The 20,451-nt window shown below is 47.7% G+C and overlaps 8 protein-coding genes across 8 annotated transcripts; 2 read left to right on the forward strand and 6 right to left on the reverse strand.

Moving 5' to 3' along the window:
* Positions 1-509: 509 nt before the first annotated feature.
* N7469_004769 (uncharacterized protein) lies at positions 510-2,043 on the reverse strand (the record flags this gene model as incomplete). The annotated part of the gene is made up of 3 exons (XM_056643689.1): positions 510-1,086; positions 1,149-1,211; positions 1,274-2,043. The coding sequence occupies 3 exons, from the start codon at positions 2,041-2,043 to the stop codon at positions 510-512; spliced, it is 1,410 nt and encodes a 469-aa protein (XP_056503101.1).
* Positions 2,044-2,617: 574 nt separating this feature from the next.
* N7469_004770 (uncharacterized protein) lies at positions 2,618-4,444 on the forward strand (the record flags this gene model as incomplete). The annotated part of the gene is made up of 6 exons (XM_056643690.1): positions 2,618-2,914; positions 2,968-3,382; positions 3,629-4,052; positions 4,115-4,157; positions 4,206-4,308; positions 4,374-4,444. 6 exons carry the CDS (start codon positions 2,618-2,620, stop codon positions 4,442-4,444), a joined length of 1,353 nt encoding a protein of 450 aa, XP_056503102.1.
* Positions 4,445-4,877: 433 nt separating this feature from the next.
* Positions 4,878-6,563, reverse strand: N7469_004771 (CocE/NonD family hydrolase; the record flags this gene model as incomplete). The annotated part of the gene is made up of 1 exon (XM_056643691.1): positions 4,878-6,563. One exon carries the CDS (start codon positions 6,561-6,563, stop codon positions 4,878-4,880), a length of 1,686 nt encoding a protein of 561 aa, XP_056503103.1.
* Positions 6,564-8,259: 1,696 nt separating this feature from the next.
* Positions 8,260-8,502, reverse strand: N7469_004772 (uncharacterized protein; the record flags this gene model as incomplete). Its single annotated transcript, XM_056643692.1, has 1 exon — positions 8,260-8,502. The coding sequence occupies one exon, from the start codon at positions 8,500-8,502 to the stop codon at positions 8,260-8,262; it is 243 nt and encodes an 80-aa protein (XP_056503104.1).
* A 1,088-nt stretch (positions 8,503-9,590) lies between these two features.
* On the reverse strand, positions 9,591-12,588 carry N7469_004773 (formin-binding protein HOF1; the record flags this gene model as incomplete). Its single annotated transcript, XM_056643693.1, has 6 exons — positions 9,591-9,760; positions 9,834-9,991; positions 10,039-11,978; positions 12,033-12,319; positions 12,381-12,485; positions 12,546-12,588. The coding sequence occupies 6 exons, from the start codon at positions 12,586-12,588 to the stop codon at positions 9,591-9,593; spliced, it is 2,703 nt and encodes a 900-aa protein (XP_056503105.1).
* Positions 12,589-13,384: 796 nt separating this feature from the next.
* N7469_004774 (uncharacterized protein) lies at positions 13,385-14,539 on the reverse strand (the record flags this gene model as incomplete). The annotated part of the gene is made up of 1 exon (XM_056643694.1): positions 13,385-14,539. The coding sequence occupies one exon, from the start codon at positions 14,537-14,539 to the stop codon at positions 13,385-13,387; it is 1,155 nt and encodes a 384-aa protein (XP_056503106.1).
* Positions 14,540-15,125: 586 nt separating this feature from the next.
* On the reverse strand, positions 15,126-17,381 carry N7469_004775 (transcription factor TFIIIC subunit TFC6; the record flags this gene model as incomplete). Its single annotated transcript, XM_056643695.1, has 2 exons — positions 15,126-15,967; positions 16,031-17,381. The coding sequence occupies 2 exons, from the start codon at positions 17,379-17,381 to the stop codon at positions 15,126-15,128; spliced, it is 2,193 nt and encodes a 730-aa protein (XP_056503107.1).
* Positions 17,382-19,293: 1,912 nt separating this feature from the next.
* Positions 19,294-20,382, forward strand: N7469_004776 (uncharacterized protein; the record flags this gene model as incomplete). Its single annotated transcript, XM_056643696.1, has 2 exons — positions 19,294-19,347; positions 19,411-20,382. 2 exons carry the CDS (start codon positions 19,294-19,296, stop codon positions 20,380-20,382), a joined length of 1,026 nt encoding a protein of 341 aa, XP_056503108.1.
* Positions 20,383-20,451: the final 69 nt, after the last annotated feature.

Consider the following 20,451-nt stretch of genomic DNA (forward strand, 5'->3'; position numbering starts at 1 on the left):
TTATTTGGAATCGTAGTTACTTCAACAATCCTGCTCTATCATCTCCAAAAGGGACAAGATCAAAAGACCACTGGCATTATAAGTAACCACAAAAGAATGACAAAAAATGAACCACTGGGGCCCAAACGCCTTGCACCATTCCGTCCCAGTAGTAGACAGGTTCCTGGTATCCCTTTTTCCCATGTCACAACGCACGCGCCGAAAAAAGCAAACAGTAGAGAGGAACGCACGTGAATCATTATCAATAGTTGAAAAGCAAAAGAGAAGTGAAGAGAGAAAGGGAAGAAAAGAAAAAAAAAGGGACACAAAGAGACAAAAGCCGTGAGTGTCTGCGGGAAAATTTATGCCGCGAGAATGGTAAAGGTCACATGAATGGCTATTCGGCTGACAAGAAGAATGATAGTGGCTGACAAGAACCCGGCGGCGCTCAGTCAATGCATCAAATATGGGATATGTTGACCTTCCGGAATCACATGAGAAATATGAGCCCAGCTCGACAAAATGTTCATTCATGCGGATTGAGACTCGACAGGAGAACGAGCACTGCGTGTCTTTTTCGGAGTCGGAGCACTTGGGCTGCCAGAACGTAGTCCACGTTTTGTGGGGGTTGCACTCTGTGAAGTAACCTCATCAGGTGTGGGTTTCTGTCGCAACCAATGATCAAATGGACTAGCACGCTTGCGCTTGTTGTCAGCGATCAATGCCGTTGCTGTTGGCGTCACATCAACTTCACCGCCGTAGCGAGCAGCCGAGCGTAAGTTGCGGCTACCACCAGGGGCTCGAGGGAACTCGGGAGACTGCGGGGTGTACGGGGATTTTGACTCCTTGTGGGGCTGGGCCTCAGCCTCTTCCTCGACATGGCCTTCGTCGTCTGTTGCTTCCTCCTCGGCTTCAATCTGAGGTGCTACCCGGGGCTTAGGAGCGGCCTCGGCAAAGAGACGACGAGGTCGAATGGAAGAGCGACTCAGAGATTTCACACTGCTAAGATCGGTATCCTGCAGCAAATCGGGGCGAGCAGAGAAGAGTCCCAAATCGTCGCCCTCGTCAGAGGGGCTTCCAAACTTATTGAAGACCTTCTTACCACGGCTGGAACAAAGATAATGTTAGTGACGGTTTTATCGGTTTGGGTGGTCGGAACTCAAACTCACAAGATCATTGTCATACCACCAGCACGCGCAATCTCATCCTCTTCACTTTCACTTGCCTCGGCACTGTGAAATGCTTGTTAGTACCGGAAATAACCGTATATAAAGCACGGGTTGGAACTACTTACTCAGTGAGATCATTCTGACCGTAGTGGTCATATTTTTCGTATGACTTGTACTCTACAGTAGCATCGTCCATCTTGTCTTGCTTGCGAGCACGCTTGCCAACCTTGGGTGCTGGAGCAGAGCCAGAGGCCGAAACCTGATTGGACTTGGCGTTGAAAGGTGTTTCCATATTTGCAGCTGGCTTAGGAATTCTGTCACGGGAATCGGTGTAAATTTGAATTTCATTTGAGGGGCCAGCACCGTCAAAGCTCTCTAACGATAATGGTGTCGACTTTTTATTGCGTGATGAAGACTGCGGCGGAAACAGCGTACGAGAAGCAGAAGAGATGTCGAGAGATGAGATTTTCCGTTTGGAGGGGGTTTTGGCGGGGGTTGGCAATGCTTGATTCACTGTTGACCGAGAGCGAGATTTGGGTGAATGTGAGGTTCGGGAAGTGAGGTCATAGTCGTTGAAAGCAATAAACGGGATTGAAGCACCCGGATTATGCCTATTGTTTGATTTGGCACTTTTGCCTGGAGCTGAAAAGAACTCATCCCCATCAACCTCAACTGTCTGATACTTTCTCGCGTGCTGCTTTGAACGAGATTTGCTCGGTGAACTAGAGCACACAGGCTCTGGTGTCTTCTCAGTGGCCATTAAAGCTCGTCTATTCGCAATTCTGGCGGATTGCCTGGTCGGGTAAGGCTCATATTGATCATAGCCAGCCCCATGGCGAGGTGCCGCTGGGGTGCGCAAAGATGATGGCGAAGGAGGCGGAGGAGTTGCAGCCATATTTAAACAATCCAAATTGGTTATACAACCAAATACGTTCCTTTCGCTCAGATCCGAACCTTTTACAGAGGTTTTTCCAAAGAAATTTGACCAAAAGCTGACTCTCGGGACTTGTGTTGAGATGTGCTGAAACAAGGAATGGAATGTCGAGTCGTCTTCTGGTGATATCAATCGCGAATCGGTCAAGGAATCGAGAACAAAAAAATCCGAATAGCAAGAGCAGATGACACGTTTCTTCCAATACAGAAAACACAGGAGAGATGCAGAGGTGAATGGCAGAAGAAGGGATGAAAGTGATTCAAGGGCGCGCGGCATGTTTTGGCGCCAAACGAGGTGGCTGGTGAGGAGGCGGTGAACCAGTCACCGCCTCGACTTTTGGGCTTCAATCTCGCCCCGCGGCTCTCATTTGCAGGTTTCCGTGGGTCACCACTTGTTGTGACGAGCTTCTCATTCGGCATTCAATTCAGGGGAAACTTTTGGGAGCCAAGTTTCGTCAGTTGTTTGTTGTTTTTTTCTGGGAAACCCCGCTTGCTATCATCAACGCCCTTTTCACCATTTATCACCGACAAACATCATGGCTGTCCGATCTACTGCCGAAGAAATGGAGAGGCTCCAACTCTCCGATGATGATACCGAAAATCTTTGGGACTCTCCTTCCAAACGACAAACGCGCCAGACACCTAAACAAAGATCTTCGGAAGAACCCATTGTCCCGGAAGCACGAACAATGCAGGACAGCGGCGACAGCGCATTTGATCGTGAAGAAGCCCGAGAAGCGGCCTTGCGCAATGAGTTACAGAATGTGCGGAATATCAACGAGGTTCTGGAAGGGCTACTGAGTAGTATTGATCGTGCCAAAGGAAATATGGAGGTAGGTGCGATTGGTCCGATCTTCATGGCAAGATCTAACACTCTTTCTTTCAGACCGTATCGCAAACAGTTACTTCTGCTTCAACCCTTCTCAACACATGGACTCGGATATTGTCACAGACCGAACATAATCAGCGATTGATTCTGAACCCTAATTGGCAGGGAGCTACACAAGATGTAGCCGATATGGAGAATGAAGCTATTCAAAAACAACAAGCGGTCGAACGGCGGGAACGGGCACTTCAAGAACAGCGCGAAGCAGCTGCACGTAAGGCCGAAGAGGAAGAACGACGACGTATGTTGAATCCCAAATCGACTCGCGGAACGACGCGCGGAACTGTTCGCAGCACTGGCCTCGGTAGAACACCCAGCGTGAGCACCAGTCGAACGGGGGCTACCCGTGGTGCTTCAACGGCAACTCGTCGACCTGTCAGTGGAATCCCAGCTAGAGGGAGTGGAATCGCCCGCGGTAGGAGCAATTTTGGGAAGCCTTGATTAAGATGAAATCATTCAAGTTATCATGTACCATACCTTATGCCATTTCATGAAAATAGTCGTCAATAAATATGATACCCAATAAAAATATTCAAATTCAAATCAAAACACGACTTCGACTGCCGGGGGTGTGATCTGCGGTGGAGCAGGCGGCGGGAACACGCGCCGATAGCGATAAGAGAGCTTAAAGTACCCCGTACTTTAAGCTCTCTTCCTCAAGGTTTCAACTCCCCCGACTTCGTTGGCAGAGTGACTTTCTCCTTGACATTCTTGACGGCTTCCCTCAATCCAGCTCCTATCAATCCCTTCATTTCCTACAGAATGAACTTCGCGCCTTATCAAGACGAATCGCCTGAGATTGAGCGAGCGCTGTCACCGCCAAATCCAGAGGGTCGCATCAAATCCCCTAACCTCCGCTCACCTCGCGCATCGGCCGACTTGCCTTCACCTAGTCATTTTGCACGAGGCGGGCATGGAAACACTGGCTTTGGCCCAGACCTTGAAGGTAGAAATTTCAGTCTAGGTGCGTTCGAGACGAGTCTGCCTATTCGCATGGATGTGGAAGCTATGCTGGCATACCTGCTTCTACCTCCGGCTGGAGGCGTCTTTCTGCTATTGACGGAGCACAAGAGCGATTACGTTAGGTCAGTAGCTCTCAAATTGGAAGGCTGGTCTTGCAGAGGAGAATTAACAATTTAATTTTCAGATTCCATGCCTGGCAATCGAGCATGCTCTTCAGCGCCATTTTCGTGAGTCTGATCGTTCTTTGCTTCATATTCACGCTAACACCAGCTCAGATAATCCATCTTATTTTCGCCTGGTCGTCATTCCTTTCTTGGACCCTATTAATCATTGACTTCCTCCTCATGGGCTTCCTTGGCATGCATGCTTATCGTGATGGTAAGTCCTCTATTCTGCAAGTTCCCAGCGTTTAAGAAACATGACTTAAACTGAGACTATTTTAGTCGACACCTTGGATCACTTTGAGGTTCCTTTCATTGGTCGGTTGGCCAATTCATTCGTGGACAATGAATGATCTCACACGAATGCTACTGTTAGTCTGTTTCGAGGGCTAAAAGGGCTTTGCGTGTATTTGAATTATCGCCAGGAGATGTGCTTTTTACTCCATATACCCCTGTTCCTTCGGTGCTTTTAGCTTTTTATGCTCTGGTAGTCTCGAGACTACGTCTCTCTTTTGTGGATATATACTTTGACGCACGATTTCCTAAGTAACAGGCAAGGCGTTTGCAAAGGCTCTCTAATGACATGTCTTGGATGATTTAGCAACTTGAGATTTGTCTGAAGTAAGCCGGGTACATACTTCTATCAATGTCGTATTTATAGCGAGATGTATCGTAAATGTGAATGCCATTTCGATGTGTGGGTTGGGTCTTCTCTAAGCATATGAGTAGCTATAGTATACAATCATAAAGATAAAAAGAGATGGCTGTAATTGGAAGGGAGAATATTCAACAATTGGCAATCAAATTGGCGTTGCAATAGGTAGAACTAATTGCGAGACTCCACCAGCAATGCTCACTGTATGTCGCTGGGGGGGCTGTCTTATCACTACGAACGCGATCTTCCGCAGTCCCAAGGTTCCTCGCATACATAGGGAAAGAACCTCCAGCAATAATAATCCTGACTCGCGTGCCGGCTCGGAATCGATGGGCACAGTCTTGCAAGTCCAACTTCAATGGTTGAGTCGTATCACGGGCTGGGTCGAGTGCTCGATATACCTCAGTTATATTGTGGGATACATCCTCTAGATCGACCTCACTAAGTCGTACAAACAGATCTGCGAAGGGCGGATTACTTTCGTGCATCAGATGGATGAAGGGGGAACCAAGTATTTCAAGGTCCTCGGTTAAAGCCTCGCTGGTGAATGTTAGGACATCAGATCGGTCGGCGTATGCACTATCATTGAGTCTTCCACCTGCGGACATCTGATTTCCACCGATGCTGGGAGTGGGGTTCAATGGGTCGAAAATGAACGATAAGGGTCTCGCAGCCTGCGCCGGTAGGCCAAAGCCCAGTCCGCTACCTTCTTGTAAATATAAAGCATGAGGCTGCGTTGATGGGGGCCAGCTTGGTAAGGAACGCCACTCCCCGGGGCCCGTGATATAAATGCGGGCTTGAGAGCGATTGTATTTTCCGGTCTTCGCCACATGCTCAGCGAGAAAGTCCATTATTTCCGGCATTGAATAGAGCCCAGAGCCTTGAACATGGGTCCATGGACCGACGATGAGATTGACGTTGGCACCCCGTTCACGTAATTGAGTATACTGGTGCAGGGTTTGTGTCGTGAAGGTGTCATACCAGCCGCTTACCAACAAGATAGGAATGTTGGCTCGTTCAAGTGCAATATGATGCCGTCGTGTTGCCCAGTACTCGTCATCCACATTGGGATGTTTCAGATACTCAAACAGCCACGGCGCTCGATCCCCAAAATACCTTTTTAAACTTTCTTCCAGAGGTAGGTCAGCTACAGCCCTTTCGAGCTTTGCAGACCGTAAAAAGCTCAAACCTGGGATGTTTGCCAGGTTTGAGAGAAAGCTTCCTTGCTCTTTATCTCGCTTTGACATCAGATCGCTCCAGGCTGCACGGTCAAGGCGGAATGAGCCAGTCCCCCACGTATGCCAGGCTTGATCATGAGGTGCAACAGGGATAACAGCGGCGATGCAATCCTCAGGCGGATCGTGCAAAAGTGCCCATTGACTATAGCCAAGATATGATGCCCCAAGAGTAGCAAAGGAGCCGGGATACCAGGGTTGCTGACGCATCCAACTAACAATATCCTGGCTATCATACTCTTCATTACTGCCTGGATCAAATATTCCTTCAGAGCCATGGGTACCGCGCGTGCTAACGAATAAAGCTTGATAGCCACGAGCAGCAAAAACCCGTGCGTTGATGAAAGATATCCCGGCTCCACGACCATAGCAGCATTGGATCATGATTAGACCCGCCGGACTCTGTTTGTTAGGCAACTCCGGTGAGTAGAAGTCGGCAGCGAGCCTCACACCATCTCGCATGGGAATTTGAACGGCTTCTGTTGTATAGCTGCAAGCTTCGGGGCCGACACCAACGTAGCGTGCTCCGAGATAATCCAAGGTTGCACCGGCATAATTCCTTCTCGCCGATTGTGCTGTCATCTTGGCTTGTTGAACCGGCGCTGGAAGGCACAAAAAAAAGGATTGATGCACGGAATACTTGTAGGTTCAGTCAGACACCAAGCTCCACCATTCAATTGTTCTCGGAGAATGACTGGAATCAATTGATCAATTCTGTTCCTGAAACTTCGTGTTGGTTCAGGGCAAAAAGGTACGAAGTAGCGGGGAGTCATCCATGACGTTGCGAAGACGCATGGGCCTCCGCATGGAGAGGATCGACGGGTCTCCACAACAACAACTAAATTGTATCAGATTGGATTTATGTAGTACACACACACAGTCAGATTCGGGAGCCAACAGTCTAAATGAAGGTTGCTAATAAGATATCACCGACGATCTTTCACAAAATTCTTTTCTGGTTTCTAGAATATCTCAATTACTTGACCCACCTAATATTATTGTCTAGGAACAATGTAGTACATTGTATAGACGTTATAAATCATACAAGAAAGCAAGAACCTCAGATTGGATCCACCCAATCTCTGAGCTAGCTCACATAATAAAGCCAAGACTAGTGCTTGAAAGATTTAAAGTAGCAACGACGTCCCGTCGTCATGTGATGATCATATAATTCTTGCCGAGTGGGCCATACCGAGTGCCAGGGCAAACCAGATTATCCCTCCGAACCTTGACATACAGTGGTGCTTTATGTAATATAAGTTTGAGACAACCTGCTGATTATCTCTCGCTTCTACTGTCATTCTGAATGTTCCGAAGTGGTAGAAAGAGACGTAGAAAGTATGGCAGAGAGAAGGGTAGTTTCAAACTAATGTTACAACACTGTATAAACTTCGTTTGTATTGGCATCAGGCTTTGTTTCTCCCTTTATGTGATAAAAATTGATACATTATCATTTTTCCCCAAGAATATATTACTCAAAGTAGCTAATGCTAAGCGATGCGTATAGTATTCACTATCTACGCTATAACTTGTTAAATTGATCATTTGCTCAATCACCCGCCTGACCAAATTGACTATGCTGTCACTCTTCTCGTAGAGTCCGTACTTCAAGATACAAGTCACAAGCATGTCTGCGAAGAGTAATCATAGTTATTCATGTTTGGACCGGAAGGTAGGACGGTGATCCATCGGCCGATGGCTTGCCAAAGAACCCTTTTTCATTAACTAAAGAAATCGAATCACCAAAATCCAACACAAAGAAAAGATCATCAGTGCCTTGGGAGTAATACGAGCCTTGGCAAAAAGTTCAATATGTCAAATACTCCGTAGTAGAAAGACTGGCCCGCTGAAAAATTGTAAAGGATCATCCTTCAGAGAGTAATACGAGCCTTGGCGTCCCACTGGATAATGGGGCTCTTCCTCTGTGGCCTCGAATCAAAACTCTTGAAATAAAGTCTTCACATATAATCATTTATATTCTATATCAATGAAGCACTTGAAATATTAGAATTACTCTTTCAGGGTTTTGTTACAGCTGAAATAATATCACAGAATATCCGTGGCCCACCTGGATTCAATCAGATCAACTTAAGCAAAGACTGATTTACATAAAAACAACATATGAGTATGAGAATTATATACACTCCAATTTCCCCCCCCCCCCCATAATCTGGCCCATCCTCAAAGTTATTTCGGGACTTTGAGTCCACCTTTCGTAAAATGTCTTCAATTTCTCCTTTCACGGTCCTTCAACCAAGAATGAAACCTGCTCTGCGATTTATGCCTTGGTGGTATCACAGCAGCATCTCTGAGCCCAAAAGTCGCAACCGTCGTCGGTCATATGGGAGAATTTGTAAGGTTCACAGTACTGCTCACATTTGCCAGCCCAGAATTTGCTGCAGGAGCTAGGCTTATGGCAAGTACCGGATCGTGTTTCGAGGATGTTATCGGCACTCGCCTCAGGGGCTGCGAGCACGCCAGCAGTGACGGTGGCGAAGATGAGGAAGAAGTTGGCTTTCATTTTGGCTTGTGTTGACAAGAGATCTGATATTCGATTTTTATTGTGAATGTCTTTGTATGGGTAGAATGGAATTTGTACAAGTACTAATTGTGAGTAGGAAAAGGGACCGAATTTATAGCTGAGTCTTGTAAATCATGATTTGAAAAAAGGGAGGTCGATATCGGAAGATCTTCATCATATCTAGTTGTATCTCGCGAAGTTGTCGGGCATCTGCTTAGTCTACTCCGTACTCCGTAGTCGAATTCCTGAAGCAATACACGCACACATCAGATATAACCTCGCGGCTTGTTACTTTTCAAGGTATAGCCCTGCCGATCGCAGAGTGTGGGGTTCAAGCAAATGAATAACTTAACCATAACTTATTTGAGCTGCATCAGAAAATAGCATTACATCGTGTTTGCTTTACTTCCCCAAATTGCTGTGGCTTGTCGATCTTTCGTGCGGCTCGTATAGAACGTGACGACAGTGTTTGTAATCTACATCTCTTTCTACCATGTTCCAGTAAATCAGGGATGATCGCAAAATATATTGCTATTGCGACATTTACTACAATGGAGTATTCACTCAAAATAAAAATCGTGATAAATTAAGTTAAGCCAAAAATAAAAACATAACCAGCGATTAAATCTTGAAAAAGAGATTCATCGCCCGAGATCGTTCCTCATACAATTTGACCTGACTGATCCCGTGAAAAAAAAAAAAAATCAAAATCAAAATCAAAAACATCCAGCAAATACACAAAAGATCCAAGGGCCAAGACGCTCAAATCCAGAGATTTCACAAGCAAAACGCGAGAACATAGGGGGATGGGAAAAGAAATACACAAATCATTCATGGGCACGGCATGGGAAATATTTGACAGGCCATCCAGACGAAATAAGGAAAATAAAAAGCGCATGTATAACGCCGAATAGAGGATAATAAATGGTGTAGTAGGGAGGAAATGATCGTGAATGTGCAAGAATTGACTCGGAAGACGGCGTGGTATCTACGTGATAGTGTAAGCAAAAACACAAGAAATGAGGTCCTTTTGAGGACGAGGGATTGTGATGGACATGGCAGTCCATGAACGGCAAGACATCTCAGACCTAAATGATCTGCAGATAGTTGCTGGGCACTAAGCCAGGGTGTCCGCGAACGTTGGTGACTTCGGCTTCCCACCAGCCATCATCCTGTAGACGGATTACGGCCAGGACATCACCCTTAGTAAAGCCAAGTTCCTCGGGAATTGCGGCACCATAACTATACATTGCTCGAGCTGTCAAAGGAAATCAAGTTAGTTCATGGTCCTATTTTCTTGGGAAATAATCGTGTAGATGGGGGATACTGACCGAAATGCAAGATGGGACGACCATCACGACTGAATTTTCTCCCTGGCTCAGCAACCGCTAGGGTACGACTGCGAGATCGACCAACGGGTGGTGGTCCGCCATTATCGCCACCATACTGGGACATAGGCCGGCCATCATGACGAGAGCCATAGCTGGAGCTAGCATACATATCAGGGGGGGTTAGATAGCTGCAATTCCATGCCACCAGCGCTTGAAGGACGGGCTTGCTGTCTGAAAGCAGGTTGGGGGGGAAACTGCACGGTGGCTGGGGGCTGGAGAAGCACGTCTGGCGTAGTCATTTGGCGAGTAGGGTGGTTCCTGTGCGCGTCGTGGTGTGGGAGACGCGCTATAGCGGCTGCGGGCACTGCTTGATTGATATGTGGTTGGGCTTGGAGCAGGGCTAGCCCCGCGAGTGCTATAGGCTGTCCGGGTGTCGACTCGCGGGGATACTTGGGGACTAGCACTTCGTCGTGCAGTAGGTGCCGGGGACCTAGCACGAGGAACCTCCTGAGGCTTTGATGCAGGAGGCATATTGGGATTGTTGCTACCACCCCGAAGCATACTTTGGGTTTGGCCGGTATAGCGTTGAGTGGTCTTTTGCATCTGCTTGGAAGTGAAAGCTGGCTGGGGAGCATCGAGACGTTTCACAGATGGGTCGTGGTATGCTGGGGGAGCCCCAGAGGAGCTGCCACCATAGGTAGATGAAGGGGCAGATGGAGTTGGAGTTGATATTCCGTGGTATCGATCAGCCGAAACACGAATACTAGATTGTTTACCAGTAGTCTTCAAATCGGCCAAGGCACGCGCAATTGGGTCTGTGCTGTCATCGCCGCTGTTTGCCTGCTGTGCTTCCACGTTCTTCTTTTCAGGAGACGCAACATCGAAGACATTGTTGCCAACGTTGAGCTGAAAGTTAGCCCTGGGATCAACAGGTTCTGGGCTCCGGGTCCGGCGCTCTAGTTGGGGTTGGCGCTCTGGCTGAGGTTGAGGGGCTTTTGGTGGACTGGCCTGCTTAGTAGGGGAGCTCCATGGGCTTCGAGAAGACTGTGATCCGATGGCAGGCCTCTCCTTGTCATGGCGGCTCTTACGGCGGAAGGGACTGTTGCTAAAGAAGGCGGTCTTTTTCTTGGGAGTAGACTGCTTATCTTCTCTTTGACTTGGCAATGGCTCAGTATTCGCTGGCTTAAGTGGTGGCTTTGCGACGACTGGCTGTTGCTCGACACTCGACATCGAGGTAGGGTTTGACACTTCGCTCTGAGAATCACGGCTGGATGGTCGGTACGCGCTGGTCGCCGAGCTTCGCTCCGAAGGTGGCCCAGTACGGCAGAACATAGTCATACCATCCGTGGGATAAGCATTGTGAGGAATTGCGTTTATTTCACCATGCTGATCGGGGTCATAGTTTGGTGGAAGTTGTCCACCTCGGCGAAGATCCAAGGGCGGTGGTTGCGAAGCAGTGTTTTGCGGAGTGTTCTGTGCAATATTCTGCTCTCGAGAGAAAGTCGGATCTTCTCGCACAGTGGTCTGCGCAGGAGGAGGTGCCGGGTGACCCATCTGAGCTGCAAGGTCCGACTGAGGATCATGGTGGGATTCAAAGGTCGACGGTTGAGGAGAGGATGTTCGGAATGCAGGATTCATGGTCCTCTGGAACTGTGCAACTGAATAGCCTTCCCCTTCATCGACATCAGATCCAGTGTCTGTATCTTCTTTGCAGAAATTGATAAAGCGTGGCGGATCTGGGATTTCCTGGCCAGTGCCCTTGTCCTTAATAAAGAAGACGATATCCTTTTCGACTTCACAATTCTCGAGAGAAAGCCGGATCTTCTCGCATGAAGCATCGTCACTGACACAGACTGTCGATGCAATATTCGCGTAAGTCCAAAGGCTACTCTTAGTGAAATCCAAGCGCTCTTCCTCGAGGTCTTGGAACTTGTCACACGCCGATTTCCACTCTTTGTTCCATCGACCAGTAGTTTCCTCAAGTGTTTTCACCGCAGCTTCATATTCGTTGCTGTTGGACGCAAGTTGAATTTGGGTTTTCTCGAGTTTCGCCTTGTTCTTGCGTTCCTCCTGACCCATCACCATGTGACCCTGTGCGAGGTAACCTTTAATGCGGAGGCAGTCTTGTTCATATCGATCCCGAGTCTAGTAATAGCTTCGTTAAAAATGCACATAATAAGATAGAACAAGGGATCTCACCTTATTGACAGTCTGTGTCTGCTGGACCTTGGTCTTATGTAGTCGTTCAATAGTGTTCTGGATAATCTTTCGTCTCTCCTTCAATCCACTGGCAAAAGCAGATAATGGCTCCTCCAATTCGCTCTTCATTTGGCTGGCAATTGCTGAGTGTGCTTTGGCGATGGCCTCGGTCTCTCCACGAACCACATCGAGCGAGAGCCGTAAGGATCCAGTTTCGGACGACCCGAGTGACTTGCGGCAAAGTGCTTGAAGCTTGCGGGCATATTCATCTTCGATAGCAGCTCGTACTAATAATATCTGTCAGCTGGCTTCTCCCCATCCGTGTCTATATATTTGCCTTGTACATACCGCTGTAGAACACTTTCAACTCATCACTAGTTGTCTTCGACCCGTGCATGCGATCAAGCATTGGTTGTAAGCCTGCATCATCTTTCCCCCAGAAGTTATTCGCAACTATAATCGACAATATTAACTTTCACTCTGATTCAAATTCTCCAAATCAAGTGCTCTTACATGACATTGAGACCGTTGGTCCCTCAGCCACCGTCCCAGGCATTGTTGTCGAAGTTGAGCCTCGGCCAGCCTTTGCTCAATTCAGGTAAAGATGATAAAATAGAAATTATACACAAAGAGTGTATTCAAATAAAGAAGTCCGGGGTGGTTGAGAATGACACAAACAGACCCTGCGGTCGCTGAATGTCGAAGTGTAGTCAGAAGCACCGCCAGGCATGTTTACTCTGCCGGACGGGCGCGTCACTCGGGGCAACCAGCCACGCAGCCAGCCTGACTAAGCCGATCATTGCCAATCTAACAGGCTGCATGGACGGTTTAACTTTTCAGGCGAATGCTGTAATGCCTGACATAATTTTGTTGTTCTGTTTTTCGAATGTTTAGTATGAATTGCAGAGATTTCGAAGGATATTAGATTTTGAAGAATATCTCATTCTTATTTGCTTTTAAGCTAATCTATCTATGTCATCCCTGGGGCCCGTTCTTGTAGTATATCCATTCTGGTCGTTGCCCGTTCAAAGCATCAAGTCAAGTCATGTCCATGAATGATGAAAAAAGAAAAGAATACAGAGGGTGAAAGTGTACGACTCGTCAAGTTTCCCACAAAAATTACCAAATAAACTCCTGAAATGCGTGTTCGTTGTTGCCATCGTGGAAGGAAATTCGCCGCGCAAATTGTAAAATAAAAATAAAAAGAGGGTTTCAAATGTCAAGCTGCAGCTTCGTAGCTCTTTCTCGTCCCATATTGTCTAATTGTCGACTTCGCGTCGTTTCATCGGTCGGGAATTGCATAAATTCATTAATCTTTCTTTTCGTCGTCTTTTCACGTGTTATCAGGCCATTTAGTACGGCATGAAAGAGGCAACAGCGGGGAGATCATGGCTAGAGCTAGGGGTAGCCACACTCGAGATGCTGGAGATGGCTCGGCGAGCAAAAGGAGTGGCCGAGGCGGAGGGTGTCACCGACGGGGTGTAAGTGTACGAGTTCCCATCAATGTTGCGTGCTGCCAGGGGAGTCGCAGAGACAGAGCTGGAGGATGAAGGAAGGGGGAGGCTAGAAGACCAGCCACCCCATTGTCGAGCAATCAAAGAAGATGAAGCAACAGCGCTGGAGGTAGGATTGGCCACCGAAGATGAGTACCAAGCATTGCCATCACGAGCGACAACGGGAGCTGCGGACACACTAGGAGTGGCAGAGGATAGCAGAGAGCTGCTGGAGGACCATCCGCCCCATTGTCGGGCAGCCAAAGATGAGGACGCAACCACGCTAGAAGTAGGAGTGGCCACCGAATATGAGTACCAAGCATTGGCGTCACGAGCGACAATGGGTGCTGCAGACACACTAGGCGTGGCAGAGGATGGTACAGGGCTGCTGGAAGACCAGCCACCCCACTGACGAGCAACAACAGAGGGGGAAGCAATCACGCTGGAGAAAGAAGTGGCCACTGAAGACGAGTACCAACCATAGACATCACGCGCGACAAGGGATGCTGCGGACACGCTAAGCGTGGGGGTTGCCACCGATGAGGAATACCATTGACTGGCATCACGAGCGACAAGAGGTGTCGCAGAGCTGGAGGAAGATGGAGTCCAGCTGCGAGCATATAAGAATGGATCACCGGCAGCCTTCAAGCCTCGACGGAAAAAAGATGAAGAGTCAGGAGGTGGCATAAAAGAGTTGCCGGGAGGCGGAGCAAGATGAGAGTAAGGAGTCGAGCTGGGAGTTTCTGAGGATGCAATCAGGCTGGAGGGTGTAGCGGTGATTGTCACAGTCGAAGGAATAGCGGGAGCACCAGCTGCTGTTACCACTGAATTCATGGTCTGAGTGATGGTCTCGACCTCGGGAGGGGCCGAGCTGGAAGACTCGCCGCCAACGTTCACAACCTCATACTCTGGCTTGCGGCGAGCGAGACCGTCTTGAGAATTCGCTAGAGGCGCGGCATAGGTCACACCGATGGAAGACAAGGCAATTAATGCCGCAGTAGATGTGAGTTGCATCTTAAAAGGCGAAAAATCGTTTGTTTGGTCGTTATAGATGTGGGATGTAAACAAAGAAATTAATGAGTCCAGAAATGCTGAAGTGGAAGGATGATAAAAAAAGACGTGAATGATAATAAGAGAGGAGTTGAGTTTGAGAGATTGAGTAGAGAGGATGAAGAGAAGCCGATTTAAAAGTGGACGACAGAATCGATCTTGATGAAAATGTCACCCAGCATGATGTATAGATCCACATGGTGAAATAAACTGGCTGGGGATCGACCAGTGGCTGGGGAAATGACCCCAGCCACCTTTTTTTTTCTCTGTTTCCTCTCTTTTGTTTGACAAGCGGGACGTCCACATGGAAAATCACCCACGTTTAGTGGAAGCCGAGCGGGCCGGTCGATATTAGCGTGGCTGGGGTAATCCACACTTATCCAAAGCCGCTGCCTAGTTACTTTTCTTAGTTTCTCGAAGCGCTGGTACCTTGAGGTAATTGATCCCTCGTTTCTGGATCAGTAATTGTGACATAACATATTTCCACTGATCTACCGGATCTACCGTTTCTGCCGGATATTTTTAACCGGGTATTGGTCAATTAGGCGTTTCAGATGGCCAGATCCTCGACGCGTAATAGACCACAGCCCATTGCAGCACTGGCCCAGGCCGCACATCGGCGGTTGGGATTCCAATCAAGCGCTGTGACGTGAGTGCCTTCTTCATAGATTGTCGTGGTGCTCATTTTGGTTATACCGCGAATTTCATCGGCACGGTTCTTCGCCAGCACCTGACTTTCCGCCTTGTAGCCGTCAAAAAACCGGCTGGTTCCAGGACTATCTGCGCTGTCCCCAGCCACCCACTCATGGGTAAACCAACGCTGTTGGTATTGTTGCTCCTTAGTGTAGAGAAGCTTGCGAAGCGGATTGGTGGCTGTGACCTCGCCACCTGTCCCGCCAGTGAGCATACAGGGATGCCAGGAGCTGCAGGGCGCAAGACTGGTAACGGAACTGGGAAGTCTTGCTATCGCCGTCGACGCGAAGAAACGGCGGATGGGCATCATACGAGCAAAGTCATTTTCATCAACTGAGATGACAGCTTGCAATACAGGTGAATATTTGACGTGATTGGCAGCAACACGCATGCGCACCGTTGAACTAGTTTCGCGGTCCGGGTCAACCATTGACCAGAGCCGAGTCTCGCCATCCATTGAAATCGTACATAAAAGATGAGGGTTAGTCGGGTAGGCAGAGGTTATACTCAAGATCCATGTCGAGTGTATGAGATTATAGGAATATGGCTGCGGCTCTGGCGATGAGAAAGGCAGAATGCTCCAAATAGCAACATGGCCATCAGAGCAACCCACTGCTATATCACTGGGAGAAAGCCAAGTCACACATGAGCAGATAGTCGAAGACGGTCGAGCTTCAAAGACAGGAGAGGCCACTTGAACTTCATGACACGAGTTAGACATACTTATGGAGGTGTCAACAAATTATTCAGACGGTAACGTACCATATTCCTCTCGGGAAGAGCCACGGTGTAGTTTGATATCCAAAACCCGAACCTTTCCGTCTCCCCAGATACCGGCCAGAAGCCCTATACTTTCGTTCTCGCCCTGATCGTCTTCGGGTCGTTTGTCACGAGGCATTGGACACCAGGCTATGCTTCTTATATCGCCCCATTTAGTGCAGATGACCAGTCGTCTTTGCGGCTTGCATTCCATATCAAGTGAGTCTGTCTCGGTACTAGCCTCTCTACCTCTGAATTCCCATATTTGTATGGCACATGGATAAGCCGGCGTGGGCTGAAATGCTGTCCTATGTTCTCCATCGGAAGAATTGTAATTGTCCTTCTGCCTTTTGGTTATTGGAACAACCACCGCCAGGTACTGAGAAGCTCCCTTTTGATTCGGGGCCCAAGCTAAGCATTGAATTTTCTGACCAAAGCTCATAAGCCAGCCCTCGCGAGCAGCCTTTCTAGGTTTCGGGTTACCTCCCTCTTGGCTCGGCTTTTCCCAGACTTTGCCATAGTCATAGGGCTCATGGTAGTCCAGGTCAATTTGCCTCCTTTGGTCAACAGGTCCCATGAGAACGGTGTGAGGCTTCGTTGGTAGCTTCGCGAGGTAGTCCTTCAGGTCCGTTTTCTTCAATTTTGCCAGTTTCTGTTTTTCTCTGAATCGAACTCCAAACTCCTTGTCGTAGTACCAATCCCAGCCGGTCGTTCTTTCTTCCTGGCAATATTTGGGGACCTGACCAAAAGTTGGCCCATATTTGTAGTCATTCCCTTTGTCCAAAGCTTGTAAAGTCTTGCGACGAGGGAAACATGAGTCTGCGCCTTCACTCCAGCGGTCTCGCTGGTATATTGCGGCAATGAGATCCCGGTCATCCGATCCAAATGCAAACCTATAGAGCATTTCTTTCGAGGTGTTAGAGTTATGGTCTAAGCCACCTCGATAATGAGACTCATTCGGATCCATCTCCATTTTTCCATCCGGTAGGCGAGCTCTAGGTCGTGCGCTTGAAGCCGCAGCTTTCTTTTTGGTAACGAATACTGGCACATCGACATCCATTCCCATGCCACCAGCTAGATTCCCCTCGGATTCTTCTATTTCCATTTCCTCGACTTCCGCGTCTTTGTCCTCCTCGGAAGCAGCCGCTTCTTCCATTTCTTCGTCATCAACATCTTCATCCTCATCGTCATCTCCGCCAACAAATTCATCGTCAGATGGAGATTCCTCTTTCAACCTTCTAGTTTTCTTCGAAGGCTTTTCATCATACTCCTCATCACTGATTCCAGCGGCGGCAAATGGGTCTTCTGTATAGACCGCCTTCGAAGCTCTCACGCGGCCAGACTTGCGCGCCATCTTTTAATTGAGATGGTCGGATACCATCAAAAGCTTGGATATATCCGCAAACGCATTCACGTGATCTAAGTTGTTTTATTTTTCAAGATCCTCAATAGAGCTGAGAGTATACGCAGAGAGTCAATTGAAGATAATAAGATATGGTGATGCGCGAAAAATTCGCGAAGAGCTTGGAATGTTCAGCAAGTCGCGGCAGTTCGCAGGTTCCAACGAGAACAGGCGCTATACCTAATTCAGTAGCTACATTTGCCCCACACGACGCCATTTCAACAAATGCACTTTTTAGTTCCTAACCATATCTCTTGATTTCTTATTTTTGACTACTATTATTGGACCGTGAAGATTTTGCTAGATGGTGTCCATATACAACATTCGAGACTGAAATGTCTGAATGTCAGAAATGATTGATACCGATCTCTATCTGAACAAGGTGGTAGTTAGCTCACATACCCTCGTCCATCTAGTTAAGAGTATCTGTTTAGTCATATGTGGAAGACTATAGTCAACAATTCCCGGTTTTCTTCTACTGTTTTTGCTTTGTTCTCTCAATATAAATTTTCTCGGGATATGCGACAGATCGAATGCACACGGTTGCATTCTTACGGGGCATCTAACTGAAGTGACATGTATATGGGCTCCTTGCTATGAGACCATGACCATCTAGCAACAGTGTAACCCATAGAACCTGAGGCTTTAAATAAATATAATGACGTCGGTGGCCTTCCAAGGTAGAGTTCAAAGTAGGTTTTACTGTCCATGAACCTTCGCATGTCTTACAATTATCGCATAAGGAAAGAGAGTGTTCATCAGCATTGATGTTAAACTATGTATCTTCAGGCCTCAGTCATCCATCAAGCTTTACGAGAACTCAATTTATGCATTATAAGATTATCTCAATCTCAAGACGTCTGTTTCGCTTGCACCAGTATCAGTAGTATTCTTGTTCAAACTCTCAGCAATACTTCCATGCGAAGGCAGACGTTTACTAGTACTATCCGACGTCGAAACCCCAATTCCGAGTTTCCTCCAATCACCCCCCAAAACTGACTATCAAACCCCTCAAGATAATAATTACTACCCATTCAGGGCGCACATGCCATTGGAAAACGCGTTATAACAGGACCTTGAATTTCTGGATCTAGATACACGTTTGTAAGCGGCGAGTACAATCCAGTAGGATATCCATGCTTCAGATGATTTGACAATAAGTACCAGTACTACCAGTAACAGTATGAGATCCATGGATATGCACTTTCCAGAATCATACAGGTACTACCTACACCCAAACTACTAACTAGGGTTTAATGAGCCCTAGTTAACTAATATATGCATTGGAACACGACCATGTGTTCCAATGAATTGAACTTATGAACCGTACCTATCTGCTAATTGTGTAGCAGGTAGACCCTAGTATTGATTCCTACTTGAAATTTAATTACTCTCAAGCTGAGCTACCGGATTTTGTCTCCACACCGGAGCTATCCAGGGACCAAAATTTCTAGTAGATACAGTAGGTCCCTACCAACTGAGACTTTGTGTGACTATCAAAGGCTGCTAGTGTTTCCTTATGAAGACATTCTTGACCATCCCAAATCAAAAAGCTCGGGATATTCTTATCTGCGTTGAAATTGCTGCGGCTTTGTAGTCTGAGCCGGAAGATGGATGGAATTATTTCGAAACAAACAGTGTATATTCCTATTTTGACAGAATTTGCAATAGCTGCAACAGCCAAAATTTACCTTAAATAATTATCAGAGCACTGTTCTGGCTTATCGAAGAACAATGCGTATAGTTATATTGTACTATGAGGTAAGGAGGGGATCACCAAAGCCCCGCGGTGGGTCAGGCCCGTAAGTCAGATCACTCCCCTCCAACAACCGCAGAGCTTCAACTTCGTCACTACCTATCCGCAATGGCTTCAAAACCAGACCGTGGACTGTCCCACCGTGGCGTGCTTCACGAATATGTAGGCCTTCTATTTAATTCTTCATTGCAAATTTTGATACTTATCTAAGAACTCAATGCACAGGCTCCCAGGCTGGTGGCCTTCGAGTTCACAGCCGACGTCAACAAGTCAAACAGCTTGATCTTCGTGGGTGGATTAACCGACGGTTTCTGTACAGTACCATACGTATCGAAGCTGGCAGAGGCTTTGGAGTCGACCAACTGGTCACTCTTTTCTATTCTTCTATCTTCCTCGTACAATGGCTTCGGGGTTAGCAGTCTCGATAAGGATGTCGAAGAGATTGGTCACTGTGTGCGGTACATTCGCGACCTCAAAGCCTCTCGACAGCCTGGTGCCCCATCAAAGAATGCAAAGATTGTAGTTATGGGTCATTCAACAGGCAGCCAGGATGTCCTCCACTACATCTATTCATCTAACCCACTACCAAAGCCCGAATTTGACATTGGACTTGAACATATAGTCCGCCCGGAGCTTGACGGTGCTATAATGCAGGCCCCTGTTTCAGACCGTGAAGCTGTCCTTGCCATCATGAAAGCTGCCGCAAACCCGAACGAAGTTCGAGGGGCCTTCGATGAGCTCGTCAATTCTGCCAAGACCTTGCCTTGGACCAAGGATGGCAAAGACACCATCCTACCGATGAATTTGACGGCTCAGCTTGGTCTTCCAGGTGATGCTCCGCTTAGTGCTCGTCGATTCCTAAGCCTAACGAGCCCTGATAGCCCTGCAAACCCAACCCAAGATGACCTTTTTAGCTCTGACTTGAGCGATAAGCGTCATCAAGAAACATTCGGAGCTGTGGGATCCCGCGGGATTCTTCAGTCGAAACTGCTGGTCCTCTATTCCGGCAATGACGAGTACTGCCCTGCCTGGGTAGACAAAGAGAAGTTGATGTCGAGATGGAAGCAAGCACTGGAAGCCGGAGGCGCTTCCTGGGCAGAACAAAGCGGCATAGTCCCCGGCGCAAGCCATAACATCCGGGACGAAGGCCAGGAGGACTTGACCAAGCGCGTTCTGGGTTACCTGCAGAGCATCTAGAAGCTATGAGATATGAGAAAGAGACTTATCCGTATACTTAATATGGAATCAAATTTGGTATTTTATTGG

Source organism: Penicillium citrinum (genome assembly GCF_028827155.1).
Source record: "Penicillium citrinum strain IBT 23319 chromosome Unknown utg000003l:1.0-4596430.0:1.0-4598250.0, whole genome shotgun sequence".
In the NCBI taxonomy this organism is placed as follows: Eukaryota; Fungi; Ascomycota; class Eurotiomycetes; order Eurotiales; family Aspergillaceae; genus Penicillium; species Penicillium citrinum.